Here is a 22,361-nt window from a genome sequence, read left to right on the forward strand (position 1 = left end):
ACTGTGTCACATCATACACCTGTATTAGTTGCTTTTCTATTGTGATAAAACACCACAAACAAGGCAACTTAACAAAAGGAAGCATTTAATTGGACTTACAGTTCCAGAGGGTTAGAGTCCGTGATGGCAGACTGAAGCCGTGGTAGCAGGAACAGCTGAGAGCTCATATCTCAAAGCCCCAAGCAGAAGGCCGAGGACACCCTGGGAACGGCATTACTCTTTTTCAGACCTCAGAGCCCACTCCCAGTGACACACCTCCTCCAACAAGGCTACTGTTGTGGAATGTTTAACTATGAAAAGATGTGTTGCGTTTGTTTATGCTGTGGAATATTACTTTCACTGTGTAAAGCTTTGTAACCTTGTTTCTGCTGCCTTTGTTAACGAGGTAAGGATGTGTTGCATTTGTTTGTGGTGCATTTGTTTAATTATGTAAAGATGTGTTGTATTTGTTTCACTTTACCCAAAGCACCTGATTGGTCTAGTAAAAAGCGAGGCAGGAGAGGGACAGGTGGGGCTGGAGGGCAGAGAGAATAAGTAGGAGAAATCTAGGGGGGGGGGGGGAGAGAGAGAGAGAGAGAGAGAGAGAGAGAGAGAGAGAGAGAGAGAGAGAGAGAGAGAGAAGAGAAAGAGAAAGAACGAACGAACGAACCAGGGAGAAAGAGAGGGCCATGCTCGGGGCCAGAAGGCAGCCAGCCGCCAGCCAGACACGGAATAGAACACACAAGAAAGAAAGGTAAAAAGCCCTGAGGCAAAACTTAGACGAAAAGAAACAGGTTAAGTTATAAGAGCTAGCGGGACAAACATAAGATAAGGCTGAGCATTCATAACTAGTAAGAAGTCTCCGTGTTGTGATTTGGGAGCTGGTCAGTGGCCAAAAGAAAAAGCCTGGCACAGGCCACACCTCATAATTCTTCCCAAACAGTCCCACCAACTAGGGGTCAAGTATTCAAATAGAAGAGCCAATGGGAGCCATTATCATTCAAACCGCACAACACCCAAGTACTGGCCTTGAACCCACCATGCCTGGCCACATTCTTTTAAAAAAAAGATCTATTTTTAAATTATGTGTGTATGTTACATATCTGTGTGCATCTATGTGCACACGAGTGCGGGTGTCCTTGGAGGCCAGAAGGTGTCAGATCTCCTGGAGCTGGAGTTAAAGGCAGTTGTTTGCTGCCTCATGTGGGTGCTGGGAACTGAACTTGGATCCTCTGGAAGAGCAACAGTTACTCCTAACCACTGTGACATCTTTTCAGTCACCACCACACTCCTTCTGACTGCTGCGTATTAATTCACAGAACACATTCAGCACTCGGCAAACACTCTCCTTTGGACAGGGTTCATTCACTCTGTTTATTTCAGCAACAACAAAGGATGCAGTGAACGCCCTGATATTTACATATTCCCGAGTGTTTATTGGTCACTGCTCAGTGGTCTCGGATAACCAGCTGCTTCTGCATTCTCTCATCATGCACCCCCTGAATTTTAGTAGGTACATGCCACACAGAGTAAAGACGACATCTCCTAGCATCCCTGTTGCCATGTGATTATACTCTAGTCAAAGTCAAGGAGACTTAGCAGCTTCAGGGGTGGGGCCTTAAAGAGAAAGAATGCAGCTGGGCACAGGGACACACTACTGCAGTCTCAGTACTCTGGAGGATGAGGCAGGAGGATCCCAAGTTCAAGACTTACCTGGATGACCAAGTAAGATGAGTTACTGTCTCAAAACAACAACACAACCACCCAAATCCCGCCAGACCAAAACCAACAACAATCTCCCCGAAACAAAACACACAAACAAAATCCAAATGGGGGTCGGTAGCTATTTCCCCAAGGTTTTCCTAGGAGACCCAAGCCGGGTTGTGGATGCTGGGCATTGTTCACCACTGTGCAGGGAAGGCACAATGCCAGGAAACAGCACCCCTTCCACCAGCCCCGTCCTTGGGTGGAGCCTTGCTGTTCTGTGCAGGAAGGTATGTGCTTCTACTGAGTCCTCCACAGTGACACTCCATCACCCAGGCACACTGCTCACTCCAAGTCACCAGAGCAGCTGGTGCAGGCTACCTGTCCTCACTCTGCTACACTCAGCTTGCCCCTATCTGCCAGCTTGGAAAGCAGGGTACTTGGTGCTCTGTCTTGAAACTCCCATCCCTGAGAGGAGTCCAAGGGTCCTCAGCTCCCCCTGGCACTTGTGGGACGCACCATCCTTACAGATGCACACGGTACCCATGTGAAGAGCCAGGCAACACTTGTGTATGCTGGGACGCTGCAGTCAGAGTTTGTCAACTGGAGATGGAAATCGGCAACTCCACACAGGCGCTTCTCTTCTCATCCATCTCTAGCAATGTAGCTTAACACCTACTTACGTAGCATTTACATTGCCTGGGTATCATGAGAAGTCTGGAGGGCACAAGACACATAACAGAAGTCCCAGGGACATAGCTCAGGGCAGTACAATTACTTAGAAAGTGCATGGCCCTGGGGCCAATCCCTAAACCATACACACAGAGCATACTGGATGTGTGCATGCCACATGCACACACCACATCATTTTATACAAGGGACCTAAAGCACCCAAAGAGTTAGCTCTAGAACAGTCTTTTGGTTCTAGAGTCTAAAGCACTTTGTACAAAACCAAGGCTTCAAGCGCTGAGGTTTTTATAGACAATCTTGATTTCAAGCTTTATGATTGCAGGGCCTACATAAACATTTGCCAGGGAAAGAATTTCAATGGTGACGAGTGTTAAGCAGGCCCAGGAGCCAGGGAGTAATGGCCAGGGTGGCCTACCCATGGGGGTCGATGTGCCTTTTGTTGGTTGCTGTTTTCATGCCCCCCTCCCCCTGCTTCTGGAAAGGCATCTCAAGGGTACTGTTCTCCACATGCACAGCCCACCCGTGTCTGTCCAGTGTGGGCTGAGCTGCTGCTGCCACCTCCTGGCGGAATGTCAGGGGCACAGCAGAGCCATTTCATTGGCTTGAGATTTAGGGGCTTTCTGGATCCCAGGGCTCTCATTTCCTCTAGGATAAAGGGGAAGGCTGTCCTGAGCACACTGCTGTCACAGGTGGGGCTGGAAACACTGTCCCTACCTGGCTCTTCATAATGGCCGACCATGTATGCTCTCCAGTCCTGTGAGTGTCTGTGCTGAAGAGGAGCAGCCTGGCAGGTGGGCATGACTAGTCCTTGCTTTAGCCCTCCCGGAGGAAGAAAATCTGGGTGTTTCATGAAGGAAAACTGAGCGCCAAAGCCCACAAGCAGCTTCAGCATACTAAAGGATTGCCTTGTCTTCCTAGCCACAGCCCCATTGAGCCTCTTGACTCTTGCCTTGGTTTACAGTTTTGAGTTCCTGTAGCCAAGATCCTGTCATGTCCATAGCCTGGAGCTGAACACGGGGACAATATGAGACATTCTTTGGCCAGTATAGTTGCCAGCACTTCCAGAATTTATTCTTACGTAGCCCTTCTCTCTAGCCTGTGACCACAGATGCTGTGTGCCACTGGACTCTTCAGACTCAAACAATCACCCATTCCCCTGGACTGTACTAAGTCCTTGCCTAGGAAGTAGCCTCAACCAAGGATGCTCACTTCTGGAGGCAGGTCTCCTCCCAGCAAAAGCCCACACACAGTCACTGCCCTAGTCCTTGTACCTGAAGCAACTCTGAAGAGGCAGGGGTTATGCTGAACTAGCTGTGGGCTTGGTGGAAGCTTGTGTGGCCACTGCATGGTGGGACAAGTCTGAAGAGGCAGGGGTTATGCTGAACTAGTGGTGGGCTTGGTGGAAGCTTGTGTGGCCACTGCATGGTGGGTCGACTTTCTCCTCTGGCCAGCACCTCCTCCAGCCCTCACAGGGTAAAATTAGTGGCCTGAAGAAACACCCAAAGGATGAGGGCAGCTGCTCACTCACCTGAAGCAAAGTGTCAGTGCTATCTGGGATGCTGACTTTATCTGATGCAAACAGGTTTCAAGATGATACCAGAGATCTGGTGTATTCTCATACGGACCAGTTAATAACAATACTATTAAATAAAATAAAAAATAAGTATCTATCAACCCAATATTCCCAGAAATAAAAGGAAACATGAACCTGACTTTCCCCTTTGGCACAGCTAGCTGACTTATGTTAAGTGCTGGCTGAAGAGTCAGGAAGCCACAGTCAGGTGACCCTTAAAAGCTCACCTTGCCTACCTCAGGGAAGATGTCCCCACATGGTTACAGCCAGCAAAGCACCTTGGATGATTTGAGATGAAAATTCCTAAGTAAACTGCACTAAAAGGTGGAGGTCTCATGGGATACAAGTTTCATTCATATCAACAGCCCCAGGAATTAGCTCCAAGATGAGCATGACTCTCAAGGGGACCCTTCCTTCCTTTGAAGATGTTTTGCTTAACTGGCATGTTTCCTGTTACAGATCTACACTGTCCTTAAGATGGAACACTGCCAGGAGAGAGGGAGCAAATTGTTGGGGATTCTGGTGCAGAAAGTAAATAATCTGTCACCCACCAGTTCTTACTGGTTAAAATGATGCAGCAAGCGCCTAGTCCAGAGTATGTTAAGTTCTCTCCATACACGTTTGCATCCTGAAGGATGTGTGAAGACACCGGTTGGTGGGTGTGCAGCCCTGGTACACTAACTGAGATGCTCTTCCTTCCTCTGCATTGTACATTAGTGCAACTCAACACATGTACACTGTACACGTAAACATGTGCATCTGGCATGTTCTACCATTAACATGTAATGTTTACCTCAGAGGGTGAAGACACCTTTGTGCAAGAGGTAATACAGTGTACTTTTATCTGGTGTAAGCCCAAACCCCACGTTTACAGGCTTAAAATGTTACTTCAGAACTATATGTACAACTAATATACTGTATTCTATGTTTGTTTAATTTGACAAAAAAATGGACAGAAGGCAAAATGAAAAAGATTTATTTCCTGTTTTTTTTAATCCATGGCCAATACTGTATTTTTTCTGATGAATATATGTCAAAAGACCTCTCAGCTTTATTTTTCATTTTAAACAACTACAGTATTTACAAGCAGTTTACAGTAACACTCACACACACTCACAGACACGCGCAAGGACACATATCCTTATCTCTGGTGTATACTGAATGCTGGTAAAGGCCTTGCAGAGCCCATGATCAGAAAAAGGGAAAGCTATCCTTCTTTCACAGATCCACTCACCCACAACCATTTCTAACATCCTTCCTCCTTTTCCTCATGCAGAACTCACTGCCAGACTTGAACAGGGTTAATGTAATCAATGTTGACAATGGACTGAAACCAGAGCTTTAAAAAAGCACGAGCCGATACAACTCTCCCCATTTCTATTGTTTTGGTTTCTGACTCAAGCTTCACATACAAAGAATTTTGTTCAATAACAAGCACACCGACCCCAAGAGGCATCTGGAGCAGCCATCTTACCCTCCGTAGTACAGATGGACAGGAAATGTGGACTCACCCACCACCTGTCAGAGGACCTCTGTTACTCCTACTGGTTCCAATGAAGCATAAGGGGGAGAGCCTATATAATAGGTATAAGTATGACGTCCAAGCTGTGTGTAACCCTGCATGACCATCACCTTGAGTTCCCTGGACAATTCTATGCTGAGTCCACAAAGTGGCCCATCAGGATGTTCAGCTTACAGATGAGCATCTGCCCCAATTCAGAAAGGACAGCTGTTTCTAGGCAAGAAAGAGAAACCCTCACGACAGAGTTCTTGACAGGTGACTCTGGGGAGGTGACTCATTACAGAATATAGACCTCTCTATTCAAGCCAAGTTAGAGCCTTCCAGACCTATTTGATAACCAGTTCCTTTCTGATTACAGCTTGTGAATAGGTTAACAAGTTTCAAACGAGACAGCTTGGGTATTCATCAACCAGATGATTTTGAAAGAGAATGAGGAAAAGGCCTAGACTTAAATACTTATTTTATAAAATGCCTGTGTATCCAACGTATTCAAATCTGTACCACCTGAAACACACTGCAGAATCTAATTACCTCTTTCTCCTGATCATTAAAACTTAATATCCATCTAAGACTGAAACAGAAAGTCCAAAGGCCATCAGCAGGCTCCATGCACCATTTTAAGTCTGAATTTCCATTCATCTTGGAGTTAAAGAAAATGGCTCTAGGTCCTAATCTTATCTGAACAGTGTATCGTCTCACAAGAAAAGTGAACTGAGTCTGTGTCCAAAGTAACTTTATATGACTACTACAAGAGATGAGAAATCCTACTGAGAACTTAAAAAAATAAAAACCCAGAAATAAATTTGCTTGTATTAATGAGAAAGTACTTAAATATAAAAGTAATTAACACACTGGACAGCAGTTTGTATTTTGGTAGCTAGTAAACATAAATTCAAAGAATTCTCCCATAACACTATTTTTTTTTCAGGTCACATATTTATAACAAAGGATAACAGAAATTTAGCTAAAAAGAGAGATAATTTTAGACACTGGGCAAATATTAAAGACCCAGTTTTTGATGAATTCCTCAAGACTGCAACCCATCAGGTGAGTTCTAGGCTGAGGCAGAAAGAAGCTGGTAGGAAAGTAAGCAGAATTTACAAAGGCCTGGTGACCCTGGCTCCAGTGTGAGGCTTATTTTATATTTGACAGGAGACAGAAAAACTAATTCAGAAAGAGTTCATAACGACCTATGGTTTCCTATATAAGAATTTGCATGGGCGCTGTTTAACATTCAGTACCCAGAGTCATTTTCTATCTTTAAGAGAGAAATAGTGTCTGTTCTCTTCTGGTTCAAGGACTGGAAGTATTATCAATATATTTCAAAAATTTTTTTTTTCAAAACACCTCCAATCTAATCCCCTGCCAGCGGAAACAGAAGTCAGGACACGGAATGCTTGCTCACTCACCTCAAAAGTAATTACTGTCTTCCTGTAAAGCTTCCACATCGCCTCATCTGTACCCTCCCAAGTCTCATGTGCTGCACCACTGCATGTTAATCTAGACTCAAGGACAGAGTAAAGCTTCTTAGCAGAAAGCCCACTTGAAAAGTCTTATTGGCTCTGGAAAATGGTATAGAAGGGGAGTTCCTACCACGGTATGGGCTGAAGGAGTCATCAAAAGCCTCATTTAGGGATACAAATAGTTGGGTTTTTTAAATTTTTATTTTTGTCACTAAAGATGAAATCAAGGCCATTCCAGGATTGTCCACTCAAAGTGGGGCAAGATAAGAAAGAAAATCAGAGACTTCAATGGTGCAGCTCTATCTAAAGGAAATAAAAAGTTGTTTTAATTACTTGCAAAATTACGTTAAAAGCACTGAAGTATGCTGGAGTTTTGTACTTTAGTGAGAAATGCTAAGCAGAAAATCTAAAATACTAGCTTGCTATCTAGGTGGGTACTGGGAGACAAAGAATCTATAATAAATTTAATCTTCAGACACAAATCTTCAATTATCGCTATCCTCCCTGCTGAAATTAGAAAAGTATTTTTTTAAGGTTATCAGTTTTAGATTAAAAAACTAAAAACAAGACTTCTCTTAGGGTTCCTAATTTACAAATTTAATAAAGTTATACAGTAACAACAACACCTTGTTTCAAGAAAAATGTCCAACTTTCCCAAATTAAGACTTGATATACATGTTCCATACAGAACCCCGTCTTACATATGGAATCTTACTTCCAGAGCATTTAATACCTAACAATCATGAGAGGGACTAGGCATAAACAGAATTCTGACCTTTGACCAAATCATCTAGAGTTCATCTTCCGATGCTTTCTCTGTGGCAAGACGGATCATCTTCCACCTTAGACCGCAAACCCTCCGCTTACTTCTCCGCCTAGGAACAGTCAGGAAAAGATCAAGCTCCTTTCTGAGCAGGGAAGGAACCAGCAGCAGGGAGCATAAGTCCTTTGAGAGGTTTCAAACACGGACACACAGGCTAGGTGTTTAGCTTCAGAAAGACCACCACTGAACACACTGTACAGCATGGATCTGCCCAAAGGAGGCAACAGAACAGAGGACCAGAAGCGGGAAGAGACACTGTAAAGTGGTTAATTTAGAGATAGAAAGGGCTCCTTTTGTAAAGGTTCAATAAGTCATCTGACAAATAGTTTTCAACAATAAAGTTTGCAAAGTTTAAAGTCTATGGAAACGTCAATACAAGGCACATTGGGTTCGGAACGACCACCGATTTTTAGACTAACACGGGGAAACAAACAGGGTTTGGAGCACAGGTGTGGGAAGACTCTCCCGGCTGCTGCCGTCAGCTCTCGTCCTGTCTCCTGTACCGTCAGGCCACACGTGACACCTGCATCCTAGTCAGTGGGAACAACGGCTCTCTCCTCTCACCTCAGAAGATATTACATCCGTGTGGCCTAACACAGATGCCACGGAGTCAACTGGCCAGTGCCACACGTTGGAACGGTCACAGCTCAGACCGATGACCAGTTTCTTTCTGCGGTCTGTCCATGGGGAGACAGATAGCTGCTCCCAGGTGCTCAGAGGAGACGGGCGATTTTCTTTGGAGTTTAAAACAAAGGGAATTTCAAGCATTTTAAAAATGCTTCAAGTTGCAAATGAAACCTAAACTATAGTTTGCACTCAGCCGTACTGTAAATCCAAGGTACAGAATTCCCTGAATACATGCTCCTTAAAAACCAATATAATTTATGAGACAACATATGAATTAAGTCAATTGCACAGTTATAAATATCTTAAATGACAGGTATACACCATAAATTACAGGAAATCAATTCAAGTAAGAGAAAAAGAACACGGAGGAAGCAAAGTGCAGAACTGCTAAGGACGACAGAGCAAGAATTGCGCCACATAGACAGTTTTGTTTGAAAAAATTTTACTTGAGAAACCGAACTTCATGTGAGTAACTTCAAGAGCTAGGAACTCTTCAAACAAAAGGCAACTGATCCGTCAAGTTCCTGGGCCTTCGTCATCTTCTTGAAAAGCAAAAGCATGTTCCAGAAGTAACTCCACAGAGCCTGGCCCCAGCTGGAGAGGCGCGGCACACTTGGGGGCGGTGGCGCTCGCCAGGCCGATCCTCTGGTCACCAGCTCTGGGAAATGTCAGGGATGAAGCTATGTGTGTGTCTCCAGAGTCCAGCACACTAACAGAAAAGGAACAGCAGGGCCTGGGGGCTATGGGGGGGGGGGGGCTAATCCTGAAGGCAATTTAAATAATGGTATTTTATTTTTATATATAAATAAATGTTCTGAGAAATCTCAGATTTAGTGCATTGCTGTAAAAAATTAGTGCAGTTTTTTTCATTAAAGTTTTTAGCTTTCAAGGAATAAGATAAACCTACGTCTATTCATCATCTTTCTCACTGTACATTATACTTTTATACTGTTATGTGTCGAACCGAATGTTTCCACATGGGTCTGTTTGTAAAAATCATGGTCAATGGATTTCATTTTCTACGACACAAACCATGGCAACTGTTTTTGGCAAAGAAATTAGAAAAATATGAGCTCAGAGTTAGAGACAAGAGTCTGTGGGTTAAAGCATAAATGCATAGAGAGCCTTTCATAGACAGGCTCCAACAGAAGTTTGCCTTTCATGCAGCTAACTTAAAAAAATATTTCCGCTTTATTTGGGGATGGAGACAGTGACAGGAGTCGGGTGGAGGCGCTTAACCAGGCCACTGTTCAAGTCTTGGCTGGGAAGGGCAGGTGGTCCCGCAGGCGGGTCTTCTGCAGCCTTACTCTCTCTCCAAGGGTGGGAAGCCAGAGAAAGGAACGCAGGCGCACAATGTGGGCTCACACTTCTGCCCCCAGTTCCAGTACCCCAGTTTCAATGACAGTCACGTATTTATCATCAATCTGGACCAGGAGCACTGTCTTGTCGATGTGGGACCTTGTACCTGGGTCTCTGCTGCAAGGCACCCATCGATGAATCACCTATGAATTAGAATAAATGTGCAGTTAGAGCTTGCATGTACTCGTGAACTCACTGGTGCCCGGTGCAGTTCTGCTAAGGACTCAAGCAGGGAGACAGAGCAGCCCAAACCACCAAGAGCACACAGCAGCTTCCCTGGAGAACTCACATGGCCTTCCATGCCCTCCTGGGGACTCCAGTCTTTCCAGCTGTTTCTCCCAGCTTTTAACCGAATTCCTTCATCAGGCCACTGCAGCTCTTTCCTTTTTGACAGGTTAATCCCTTCCAGAATCTGACTGAGATCCACAATCTAAACAAATACATATTCCAGTTCACATTTTCCCTTGATGATGAAAAATGTAAGACTAAACAAAATTCTCTCTAGGACTCTTTGCATTTTAAATTCTCTACTGCTTACTGTGGAATTTAAAAAAAAAAAAAAAAAAAAAAGGAAGAAACTCTAAACAGCCCCGAATCCATCCCTTTTAGACTACCTTTCTGCAATGATGCATCAATGCTGAGTGGGGACAGGCATTACTGACCCAAAAACTGGTGCTTTCATTTTTAAGTTGGCAGAAAAAATTTCCCCAACATTCCAAAGTGCTCGGATTCCCCATCTAAATAAATGAATTTTCACCGAGTCCCCACTCAACAAGTAAGACACAAAGCCGGAAGTCAATCAGCAGGAACTCTCTGGCCTGCTCACCTGGACTCTGTAAATCACCTCCCCCTTCCTGGCATGTGAACCGTTGGCAGGACTTAAGGTACTGCCTGGCGGGGCCTCAGTGGCACTGCTCTGGCTGCCCTCTGCCCCAAGAAAGCCCACGAGGGTGTGGTGCTTGCAGGCTGGGATGCTTTGGCTGGAGCTGCTGGAGGAGGGATGGCCGTGCTGCACACAGGCCACGCCGCCCTGGCTGGTGGCTTCCATCTGGTTCACCATGGAGAGGCGGGACTGGATGGAGGAGGGCAGGTTTCGAAGTGATATCTGGCTGGTGGAGGAGCGCCGGCAGGGCACGAAGCCCGTGGTGGACATCCGGAGGGACGAGTGTCGGCTGCTGTAGCAGTAGGAAGACTGGCTGGCCATGGAGGCCCGCGCTGGGGACTGTCTGATCAGGCTGGACTGCACGGAGTGGGCGCTGTGGCTAGTGCCTGGCAGGAAGCAAAGACAGCTTCACCAACACAAGCCAAGTCACAGCCGGGCTGTGTGCGGGGCGTTCTCAAACTGTCCCCCTAAGCGATCACCCCGTAAGTTTACAGAATTGAACATTTATGTCTAAAACTTTGAAGGTAACAAAAAAGAAATAATTCCTGAAATCTATTTTCTTGTATTCCTATAAAACTAATTTCCTATTTCTTAAAGCTTTTTAAAATTCAAATTCTAGGGTATAAGAAAAAATAATTTACAGCAAATTTCTTAATTTAAGGTTAGAATAAATTCTAAAATATTTTTTACAGAGGTATTTCAGAAAGATAAGAATTAAAAAAATAAATGAGATGAACTATTTTTTGGAAATGACAGAATCAGGAATGTTTAAAGAAACACTGTGTGGGACTGGAGAGATAGCTCAGCAAATAAGAGAACCGGCTGCTCTTGCACAGACTTGGGTTCGATTCCCAGCCCCCATGTGGTAGTTTCCAACCATATGTAACTCCAATTCCAGGGGATCTGACTCCTTCTTCTGATATCCACAGGCACTGCACACATGTGTTGCACACATATATGCAGGTAAACACTCATACACATAAAATAAAAATAGCAAAATTTCAAAAAAGAAACGCTGCATGATCTCACATGGACTCTAAGAGTCAAACTCAGAGGCCAAGAGCGGATGGCAGCTGATGGGGCAGGATGGGGGCAGGGAGCTGCAGAGTTCCAGCTGGACAGAAGCGTGACTTCTGGAGGTGCACCGCAGCACAGTGCTACAGTGAGTGCTAACCTCTGTGTGCCTCCAAACTGCTGGGCAGACATAAAATATTATTACCAGAGAGAGAGAGAGAGAGAGAGAGAGAGAGAGACAGGCGTGGTGGGGGAGGGGCAAGTGCACAAGGAAATGGCTGTTCCGGAGCCTGACTGAATCAAGAGGAAGGTAACAGGTGATGCTCACAGGAGGGAGGCTCTGACCGCTGAGGATGCCCACTTGAGAGAAACTTGCTGCAAAGATTCTTAGCGTTAGGTATCAAGACACTTACAAGGTCTCTCCCACTGAGCCTGTTTTTAAAGTGTGGAACCTAAGAAAGTACTAAGTGACTACAAAGATTCACATGTTATTGCACTACAGGATAGAAGTTAGATAAAATACAACAATTAATTATTATTGGCTTTAAAAATGTAACATATATTTGGGTTTTTTGAGATAGAATCTGTCTATAGCCCTGGCCATCCTGTAACTAACTATGTAGATCAGGCTGGCTTCAAACTCAGAGATGCCTGCCTGTGTCTGAGTACTGGGATTAAAGGCACACACCATAAACCCATAATGTTTTGAGTAAAGCATGTGAAGTACAAGATGTATACATGTGTATCAATGACTGATACAGACAAACAGTATGATGCACTACTGGATATCAAGTAAACACCATATTTCCAGGTAACAACACACACACTCCTCCTTTACACACACACACACACACACACACACACACACACACACACTGGCAGATGGCTAAGAGCCAACTTTGTCTTGAGTTACCTAGTGTTGGAGGATACGATGTGGTGGGCGGGTGCAGTCCCGATCCTGCTGCCTGTCCCGGATTCCCAGTGCTTCCCTGGGACACGTTGCTGTGGGGGTCACTGACTGTGGCTGCATTGTTTCCAGGACAGGAAGTCCCACCTCCAGTGTCAGGATCTTCAATATTGCCACCACTATTACAGCCAGCTCCACAGCCCTTCCTTAACCTGGAGACAAATTCCAAGGTAGGAAGCATTAGCCTTCTGTCACTTCAAAAATCAATCCCCTGTTCTTTTTCTGCTCTTCTGAGGTACCAGCAGTACTGCCATGTCTACCTTCCAAAGTCTTTACAGCATTATCAGGAACAGGAACAAGTCCCCTTCCCAAGAGGTTTGAGAAGCACATCCCCCCCCCCCCACCACGCCTTCAGTCCTCCTGCCAACTCTACAGTTCTGAACCCATTGTCCACACAGAACAATGAAGAACTGTGCAAACAGTTGTACTATCAGGACCCCAGCTGGAATCAGCAATCTTTGTTCCCTGAGACAGGCTCATTCTGTAGCCCAAGCTGCTCAAGGATTCTGTAGAAATTCCTCAATTATCAGCAATCCTCCTGCTTCAGTCCCCTGAATGCTGGGATTACAGGTATGAGCCACCACACTGAGACCCACTTTGTCTACACTGCTGCTTTAACTACTGCTACTTCATCTCCCCTGTGTGTTTCTGTCATTTTAAATACAGGAAGACTAACAGCTACCCTGCAGCAGAGTAAGGAAATTAAACACAGGAGAGGGGAGCAAAGGGGTGTTAGAGTTCTGGGGATGTCGCCACCGGTCCATCAGCTCCACCATTAGCCTGACTAAGGTTTATCTCGGTTTCTGAAGATAAGGAGCTGATTTCTACCTCCTGGGGTTCAGGCAGAGCCCATGTGCATATGCCCTGGCATCTCCATCTTCTCTACCAGCTTCCTAGGTGACTGACATACACTGCTGAGGGAAAGAGACCCGGGGAACAGCACCACTGGAAGACAGAACCCCACTACCTGTGCCAGGTGGATACTATGAAGTTCCGGATATTTCCCAAGCTGATTGGTCCCCCAAGAATTTCTTTGAGCTGGTCATGGCTGTCGGAGTAAGATGTTGTCAGAGGTGACACAAAGATCGGGTAGCCAATGGGCTGATCACAAGACGAGTTGATCATGTTTCGCAGGGCCTGCTTTGCATTCTGGATGCTGCCTCTCTCAGGGTTCCGGTTCCGGAGAAAAACAAGCTCCTGCTGCTGCCCTGCCCAGAGACCTCGGACACATTCCTTGTTCACCTGTGGACAGGAAAGGGCAGGGACAAGGGTCAAGAAAGAAAGTGCAGACACTGGTGACACACAGTGCATTGACCAACTGAAAAGCTGTGACTACAAGGTCACCTTTGAAAGGAGTTAGCCCATGTTCCTTCATGGACAGCTGACTGCTGAGTAATACGCACCTCAGTATGCTTCCTCTTGCTACACCTTCTAAAAACACTCCTGTTTGGCAAGCTAGTGAACTGCATAATAGACAGTTCTGATGGAAATGACAGGCAACACATGTTTCAGTGTGAGAGGATGTTGGTGATATTTGGGGCTGATATAAAGATTAGATAACGATTGGCGGTTGACAAGATGGCTCAGCGGGTAAAGGTATTTTCTGCCAAGGCTGGCGACTTGAGTGTGATCCCTGCGGCCCATCTGGTGTGGTGGAAGGAGAGAACCAACTCCTGAAAGCTGTTCTCTAGCTTCCACAGAAACTCGGCACCACAGTGTGTGTGAATACACACACACAAACATGCACACACACTTTTAAAGAGAGAATCATTATAAACTTCAAATCTCAAAAACCAAAGTTCCTAAACCGCTAAAACATTTACACACACACATGCACACATACATGAACACTCACACACCTACTCGAATGCACGCATGTGCAGAATGAGTGGGAGTCAGCGAGAATTTAGGGAACAAAGCATTTACAGTTAGCTTTGAACCACAGGAAACACAAGCTTTGTCTTTCTCTCTTCACCAAGGAGAGCGCCTCATTAGCAGCGGAGCGCTGGCTTTCACAGAAGGAACACTGTTCCGATTTCACACGGAATAGATGAAAGGCCACCAACGCTGAAGTAAACTTAAACAAACCTCACAGGGCAGAGGGAAGTACTGATAAGTAGGTGAGTGTTCAGAAGCCATGAGTGCGCCATCTGCTCCATTTTAAGTGGAGACAGTGCCAAGCACACTTTAGAGGCTGGATTAAGGTGCCTAACCTCAACTCTTCCTAGTCACAATTCAGTGCCCAGGCTCACCTTGATGACCCTGAAGCTCAGGTGGCGTCGGTTGAGCATAATGATCTTGTACTCATTGGTACCATCGTCCATGACATGCCGCAGAGCCAGCAAGGAGGGAGAGTTGGCAAGGACTGCACTCCGCCATGCAGGGTCCCCTTCGTGGGCGATCACAAGGTTCTTTTCATGAGACACGATGGCTTCGTAGAGCACAGTGGGGTCGTCGTACTCATCTGGAGAAGTGAAATGGTCCTACACACAGAAATGCCGAGTGTGGTTTTGGTTTTGTTTTGGAAAAAAGGAAAATAATTTCCAGGATGGTAAGCAAAAATTCTTACAAATGGGTTTCATTTCCTACTATACATATGAGTGCTATTATGGACATGCTCATTCTGTTCTACTAATTGGGTTAGGAGCAGACTTGTTACTGTTTTATACACTTCTAAGCTCTTTAACCAACTCTTCCTCCAAAACTTTACATAACTAAGCATCACTTCCAAGTTTAATTAACTGTCTTTTTACCTCTTTCAAGGTAGTTTTCACAAATTTATTTACACGTGTTTAAAATTTATTACTGTGTGTGTACGACATGGATGCATGTGGTGGTCACATTCACAAATTTATTTACACGTGTTTAAAATTTATTACTGTGTGTGTACGACATGGATGCATGTGGTGGTCACAGAACAACTCTGTGGCGTTGGCTCTAAGGACTGAGCTCATGTCTCCAGGCTTGTGCAGCACACGCCCTTACCCACTGAGCCATCTTGCTTACCCTCACACATACTGTTTTTATTTCACTGTCTCAAGTAAGGAAGAGCCTCAAAAGATCTCTTTTTGGGTTCTTTATAAGCTAAATAAACTTTCCATAAAGCTACGCATCTGTAATAGCTGCAACAAGCCACTCATCCTGCCCTGGCCCCTCCTCCAGATGTGACTGTCCGTAGATTAGGTATCCCAATGCCACTCTGAAGAGCTTCTTTGTCTCAGTCACCACTCAGCCCCAGGATGGACGGTTGCTGGCTATTGTCTGAAAGACTGAGGCAGGAAGCAGGAAGGAAACCAAGGGAGCATCCCTTTTCAAACCTCCAAGTTAACAGAGGATACAAGACACACATCAAAGCCATCATAACTCAGATCTAAATGTCAGAAACAGCATGCCATTCAGAAAAATGCAGCTCTCTTACTGTTGCTTTCTCATGTAGCTAGAAGGCTGATACAGGTCTATGTTTATCCCAGCCCAACCTCAGTAACCATAGCTCACGCCCTGCAGGAAAGAGTAAGAGTGACAAGCCAGTCCCCAGGGTGCGGCCTGAGTCAGGTAGGATCTATGGAGATGATGCTGTGCACCTGATGATGAAGCCCAACAGGGTCCTGTCCTCTGGTCCCCATTACAGTCATCTGCTAAGGAGGCTGGACAACACCTGCACTTCACATGTATCAAGGCTGAAGCTCAAGGTGGGCAGAACTGCTTCCCAGGTTAAAAGTTCACAAATGGTAATGCCAGGTAAACACAGCTTCCAACACCTGGGTCCATCTCTTTTTCAATGAAAATTTTATTTTCAATTCATTTTCTTTTTAATGATGTGTATATGTATGTTTGTGTATAGCATGTGCATATGAGTGCAGGTCCCCTGTGAGCTGCCTGGTGTGGGTGCTGGGGATTGAACTTGGGTCCTCTGTAAAGAGCAGGATTAATTCTTAACTGCTAAGCCTTCTCTCTTGCTCCATGATTAATCTCTTATGCAGGGATCTTGGACCCCTGCTTCTGCAGAACCTGCTAGATGAAGTCTGTAACCTGCCCGACTGATTACATAACAGTGCTCCTAACCTCTCTGCCCAGTCCTGGACAACAGACAAGGCACAGCATACACCGTGCTGCCTATGGCAAATGGTTACCATAGGAGGGAGCCCTCCATCCGTCTCTGCTTACTAGAACCAGTACCGTTACTCAAATGAGAAAGGAACTTGACACAGACAATAGACACACTCTTGATAGGACAGACACAAAGTTATCATGCATGCTAACTGTAGATTTTAATCTTGTTCAAGTACCTCTTTCCACTGGCTTAAACTATAGAAAATTGGAAGTTTTTATGCTGGTCTTGTATATAAACCTGTAATCCCAGCTATCATAGGATGCTGAGGCAGGAGACCAAAAATTTAAGAACTGCCTGGTCTCTACAATTAGTTCAGACCCAGCCTGGACAACCTAACAAGACTCTGTCTCTCAGAGAGGCTGAGGATACAGCTTAGCGGCAGAGCACTTGCCTGGAGTGCATGAGGACCTAGTTTAATCCCTTAGGTACAGTCCCCCCACCCCAATTAACCTGCTCACTGCTTTTCTTGTAAATGACTGAATTTTGTCTCAAAACTGAGATCTGTAAGTATAGCTGAGTAGTATGACCAAAGGAACAAGTGCCAGTATGTAATTCCACAATGTAGTCTTCAAATGTTCCAGGGCTTGGAAAATACATTTTGGGGTCAAATTTTAACTGTATTTAACTAGTAGGACTGGTAGTGACCACTGACTGCCCGCTAACCGGGAGCACCCTGGGCAGAAGGCAGCAGCATGCTCAGCCCTCCTGAGGATCATGCAACACCCGCAGCTGTCAGGTGTTCACTGGGGTAAGGGCTGGGAACTGTAATCACATGAAATCAAACAAGCATTTCAGGGGTAAAAACTTCCTTTTCAGTTGACCACTGCTGCCTAGATTATGAATGTTAACGGCTATTAATACTGAAATTCACTACTACTGTTATTAGGAGAAACACAGTGTCAGGCTTCTGGGATGTAATGCCTTGTAGGAGTCAGGCTTCTCCCAGGTTCAGAAGAGAGCCTTTGCAAAAGTTCCCCAAATCAGCAATGTATTAAAAAACACAACCAACTCATCTCTTACCTGATGGAGTTTAATGGACATACGGATTCCAGGCACTACAACTTTTCTCAACAGTTCCATGTCAGCAAAAATCCACTCATCTCGGACTGAAGAAATCCTGAAGTCCCCTTTAAACAGGGCGTGCAATCCATAGAGGAACGATTCCAGGTTACTGTAAGGTGGAGATAAAGTGCACATATTTTGACAAAGGTCTTCATGACACTGAATCTCATATCTGCTTTTCATCAGAATCATCTAGAGTGTTTTGAAAGTTGACTCCAGGAACTAAAGTCCAAACTTCTAAGTGAGACTCACAGGAAATGGGTCCTGTTTGGGAGCCTTACTTATGAACTACGGTAATAGCTCATACAGATCGACAACAGGCAGAGAGCCTATGTATTGAAGGAAATTAAGGAATCTAATGTAAAATGTGTTCAGAAGAAATTTAAAGTAGGAACTCTTCCCTTAAAATATATACTACATTAAATGATCTAGACAAAATTATGAAGAAATATAGAAAAATAAACCAGGGAAACTTATTAGAAAAATAGATAAAATATGAGACCAATCCAATCTTATAAAGTGATTATAAAATACTTTAAATCCATTAAATTGTCACAATTAGTAGCTATTCTCACAAGTGTGAATTTTAAAAGCCAGTTACTTAAAACATAAGATGTTCAGCAAGAACATTTATAGAAAAATGAAATCTACAGAAACTCTGCAGTAAAATAGCCTAAGATGATATGTTTCAAAATCCAACCAACTAACCAAACACAACACTCTTACTAGGTCACAGAGCTTCTCATGCTCTTTTTTTTTTTTTTTGGTTTTTCGAGACAGGGTTTCTCTGTGTAGCTTTGCATCTTTCCTGGAACTTGCTTTGGAGACCAGGCTGGCCTCGAACTCACAGAGATTCACTTGCCTCTGCCTCCTGAGTGTCCTTTTTTTTTTTTTAAATAGTGTTTTCTTTTATTGTATGTGTGCTTTGCCTCCACGTGTGTCTGTGCACCACATACCTGCCTAGTGTTCACAGGGGTCATCAAGTCCCCTGAAACTGGAGTTACAGATAGCTATGATCCACCATGTAGGGTGGGAATTGAACCCAGGTCTTCAGGAAGAGCAGCCAGTGCTCTTAACCACTGAGCCATCTCTCCAGCCCCGGCCCCTCCCCTCCCCAATACCTTCTTGAAAACAGAGATGCCTCTTTACCTGGACATATGGTGGGAGGCTGTTCCCAAAGCTCTCCGTCCCAGAACACAGAGTCCATAACAAAGAGTCACCAGGGATGAATCTTTGTCTACATCTAGTGGCTTTAAAAATAAAGAACACAGAGATATCAGAAAGCTATGCAGAACATAACTACTCAGAAAATATCCAGTGGGGAAGTCAGAGGCAGGTAAAGAGCGAGCTGAATTCTGCAATGAGAGGAGTTCTATGGATGTAACACTGCCTTGGAGGGAGAGCGGAGAGTGAGGCAGGGGCCTGCCACCCTGGGGAGTGTGCTTGAGCTTGGAGCCAGTGCATCTCCAAGCTTAGAGGGCTTTCCTAGGAGGAGGTCCTTCTGGGAAGGGGATTATGGAGCAGAGTGCTTGCTCTTAAGGAGATGGGAATGATTTTGATTTGGTTAAAGAAAAACTATGGCAGAAGGGAGATATGGCTGGAAAATATCACTAATAACTTTATTTTAAAGGAACTGCATGCAGTGGATGTAATATACCCCAGGGCTGAGTGGGTGACAGTAAGTTGTCTGAAGGGCCCAGGGACACCCAGATTGAAAGTGGGCCTCAAAAAATATTTATTTTATGTTTATGAGCATTTTTGTCTGCACATATGTGTATGTGCACCACATCCATGCCTGAGGAGGCCAGAAAAGGGCATTGGATCCCCCAGAACTAGAGTTAGGGATGGTTGTGGGCCACCATGTGAGTGCTGGGAACCGAACTCAGGTCCTCTGTAACAACAGCAAGTGCACTTAAGTGCTGAGCCATCTTCCCAGCCCCCAAGGTGAGCCTTCTGAATATACAGTCTACGGGCATGAAGTAGGACCTCTTCAAGCTATGTCCAACCTTCCAATAACCTTTGAGAGTACTTGAGGACGGAGGCCATTTCTGAGTGAGAAAATGGTGTACTTCAATACTGTCTAAGCCAGAAAAGGGATATTATAACAACATGCCCATGTGCCTCAAATGCCCTTCAAATTTGAAAACATCATGCAAAAATCCCTTAAGTATATTTCATGTATAAAAACAAAACAAATAAAACCACCTGCCTGTGACATGTTTGGATTCTCAAATGTTGTCACTGACTAGAAGGGTGTTTTACCCTACCATCTTTCTTCTTTAAAACACGATTCTGATCAGCATATGTTGCCCATCTAGTGTAAAGGTCAAGGCTACCACTCAGAGAGGAGGCCCAAAGCCACCCCATTCCTACTGAAGAGGAGATGCTAAGGTGCCTGAAGTAGCTGGGAAGGAAGGGCTAATGGTTCGGTAAACCTGCAGACACAGGCTGTCAAGGTGTTGCTAACTCCAGGATACCAAGGAAACAGGACGCTGGGTGCTCAGCTCCACAGACTTTCCCTGAGAAGGCAGTGAGCCTTTGCCACAGTTCTTGGGGTCTGGCCAGGGGCATGACAATGCTCTAAGCCTAACAGAAACAGTAGCTGGAAAGTCTGTACTTCATCTTACTTTAATGTAGGACACGTTGTCCTAATGTGTGCCTGGGGAAACACTTGCATCAAAGTCACCAGGGAGACTCCAATTTTATGTCTGTGGTCTGGATTTTGGGAATCAGAATTTCCTGGAGGAGGCCTAAAAATCTTTATTTCAAAGTGCACAGTTAATTTTTATCTAATTTCGCACTGAAATGCTGCACACAGTATTTAAAAGGATGACAGCAAGCAGACGTGTTAGAGCCAATGTGACACTGGACTGCAGGGGATACAGCCACCATCGCTGAAGTCCTCATAGATAGCACTGGCCTAGAGTCTGCATTTGGGACAAACACAGTTAAGTCTGATGGGCAGTGCTGTATGGATCAGAACTTGTGTACAGCTGTCTGGACAGCCAGGATGCTGCAAAAGGAAGCAGGACCATTCTTCAGCTGCCTAGGCAGAGTTGGCGTGGCCCAAACCTTCTGACGTAGATATGCTGCCTAACCCAGAGGATCTGAGACGTGCAGGAAAAGCTGGCTCACAACAGTAGGGTGGTATTCCCCTTTTGTTGTTACAACCTGCATGCAGAGAGTTGCAAAGGGCATGCAGCAGCATTACCTTTGCTCTCCGGGAAGAGCAGTACTCTATCCAGTTGAGGTAAATCACACAGAAACTCTCCCGAGATATGCCTGCCAGACGATGGTCATAGTCTTCATCGATGTTTGGGTTGAAAGTCGGGTCCACATCAACATAGTTTCGGTCAGCGCATAGACGCAGCCCTTCCTGCATTGTCTCATTCGCCAGCCACTCCTCTAACTTAGAGGAGGTTGTCACATAATAGATGATCCCCTAGTTAAAAACCACAGGGAACCCCAGTCAAATCACAATGCAAACTCATCCCAATTTCTTACTGCCTACAGATAATATAGCTCAAAATATTTAACACTGTGTCCTATGCCTACATTTTAAGAAAGCTACTTCAAGCCTTCCTAAATGAAAACACCATCCAGTACTTGAAAAATCATAACCATTCTAAGAGCCAAAGTTAACCTGGAAGCGCCACTTTCCCAAGGACCAGATATCTTCCAGGAATGCACGGAGCTGTAGCTCTTAGGATAACAAACCACACATTTTCACTCCCTAAACAAGTTTGTTTGAACCAACTGCATTGGATGTGCTTGGTCGCATGGAGGCAGGAGGTACGCAGGCAGGAAATACGTCAGGATGTACGGTTGCCCCTGATGGGATCTGACGGGATATGCAATGAATTATGGATTTTGCCTTTTAAGCCCCTGCAAAACCTGACTTCTGGTCACTCCCTGGAACCTAGAGGTAGACCTGACCAGAGTCCATCTTTGTGGCCAGTATATAATTAAAACTTGCTTCAAATTTGGTTCAAAACTGTGGAACTGGTCTTTCTCTTGAGAATCTCAGTAAATCATAAATTCAGTAAGGCAACTGGTAGCCTATCAATTTCAGTGCTTGAATTCTGAATATTTTTAAAGAGGTGAAACATTACTATGCCACATTTATTTTGAAAATTTTCTCATACAAAGTTATTTAAACTTTTGGTGTTCCTAGGTCAAGTGATAGAAATGAAGTCAAACACAAACATAAAAGGAGGCACACATTCACATATGCATGCATGCACATACAGACAGACAAGACACACAGACAGACAGACAGACACACACACACACAGGTGGGCACAAACACACAAGTTAAGAAAATGTAAATCAAACTCTTTAGCTTCTTGGGTTTAACTGAATGGAAGGCTCAAGGTTCATCCAAATCAGCACAAATAATGTGGAACTTAAGTGGTTACTAGACAAAATTCAGATGTGAGAATCATAGCTTACCATACACTCCTCTCTTAAAAATACTGACTTTGCTGGGCCTTGTGAGACACCTTTAATCCCAATAGGGAGACAGAGGCAGTAGGTCTCTTAGAATTCCAGGCTAACCTGGTCTAGATAACAAGTTGCAGGGCA

General features: G+C 44.8%; 1 protein-coding gene across 5 annotated transcripts in view; it reads right to left on the reverse strand.

Annotated features, from left to right (window-relative positions):
• Nucleotides 1-4,905: 4,905 nt before the first annotated feature.
• Pcnx1 (pecanex 1) overlaps nucleotides 4,906-22,361 on the reverse strand; it is a 150,816-nt gene continuing 133,360 nt past the window's right edge. For all 5 annotated transcript variants that reach the window (XM_052739404.1, XM_052739403.1, XM_052739401.1 and 2 more), the window contains 9 exons: nucleotides 20,989-21,219; nucleotides 18,927-19,027; nucleotides 17,736-17,886; nucleotides 14,857-15,087; nucleotides 13,572-13,846; nucleotides 12,551-12,756; nucleotides 10,567-11,009; nucleotides 10,030-10,170; nucleotides 4,906-9,883 (listed from right to left, as the gene is read on the reverse strand). In XM_052739404.1, the coding sequence (XP_052595364.1) occupies nucleotides 9,743-9,883; nucleotides 10,030-10,170; nucleotides 10,567-11,009; nucleotides 12,551-12,756; nucleotides 13,572-13,846; nucleotides 14,857-15,087; nucleotides 17,736-17,886; nucleotides 18,927-19,027; nucleotides 20,989-21,219 (1,920 nt within the window). In that variant the 3' untranslated portion in view covers nucleotides 4,906-9,742. The remainder of the gene's footprint in view (nucleotides 9,884-10,029; nucleotides 10,171-10,566; nucleotides 11,010-12,550; nucleotides 12,757-13,571; nucleotides 13,847-14,856; nucleotides 15,088-17,735; nucleotides 17,887-18,926; nucleotides 19,028-20,988; nucleotides 21,220-22,361) is intronic.

Source organism: Peromyscus californicus, unplaced genomic scaffold (genome assembly GCF_007827085.1).
Source record: "Peromyscus californicus insignis strain IS unplaced genomic scaffold, ASM782708v3 Scaffold_15__1_contigs__length_86483966, whole genome shotgun sequence".
NCBI lineage: Eukaryota > Metazoa > Chordata > Mammalia > Rodentia > Cricetidae > Peromyscus > Peromyscus californicus.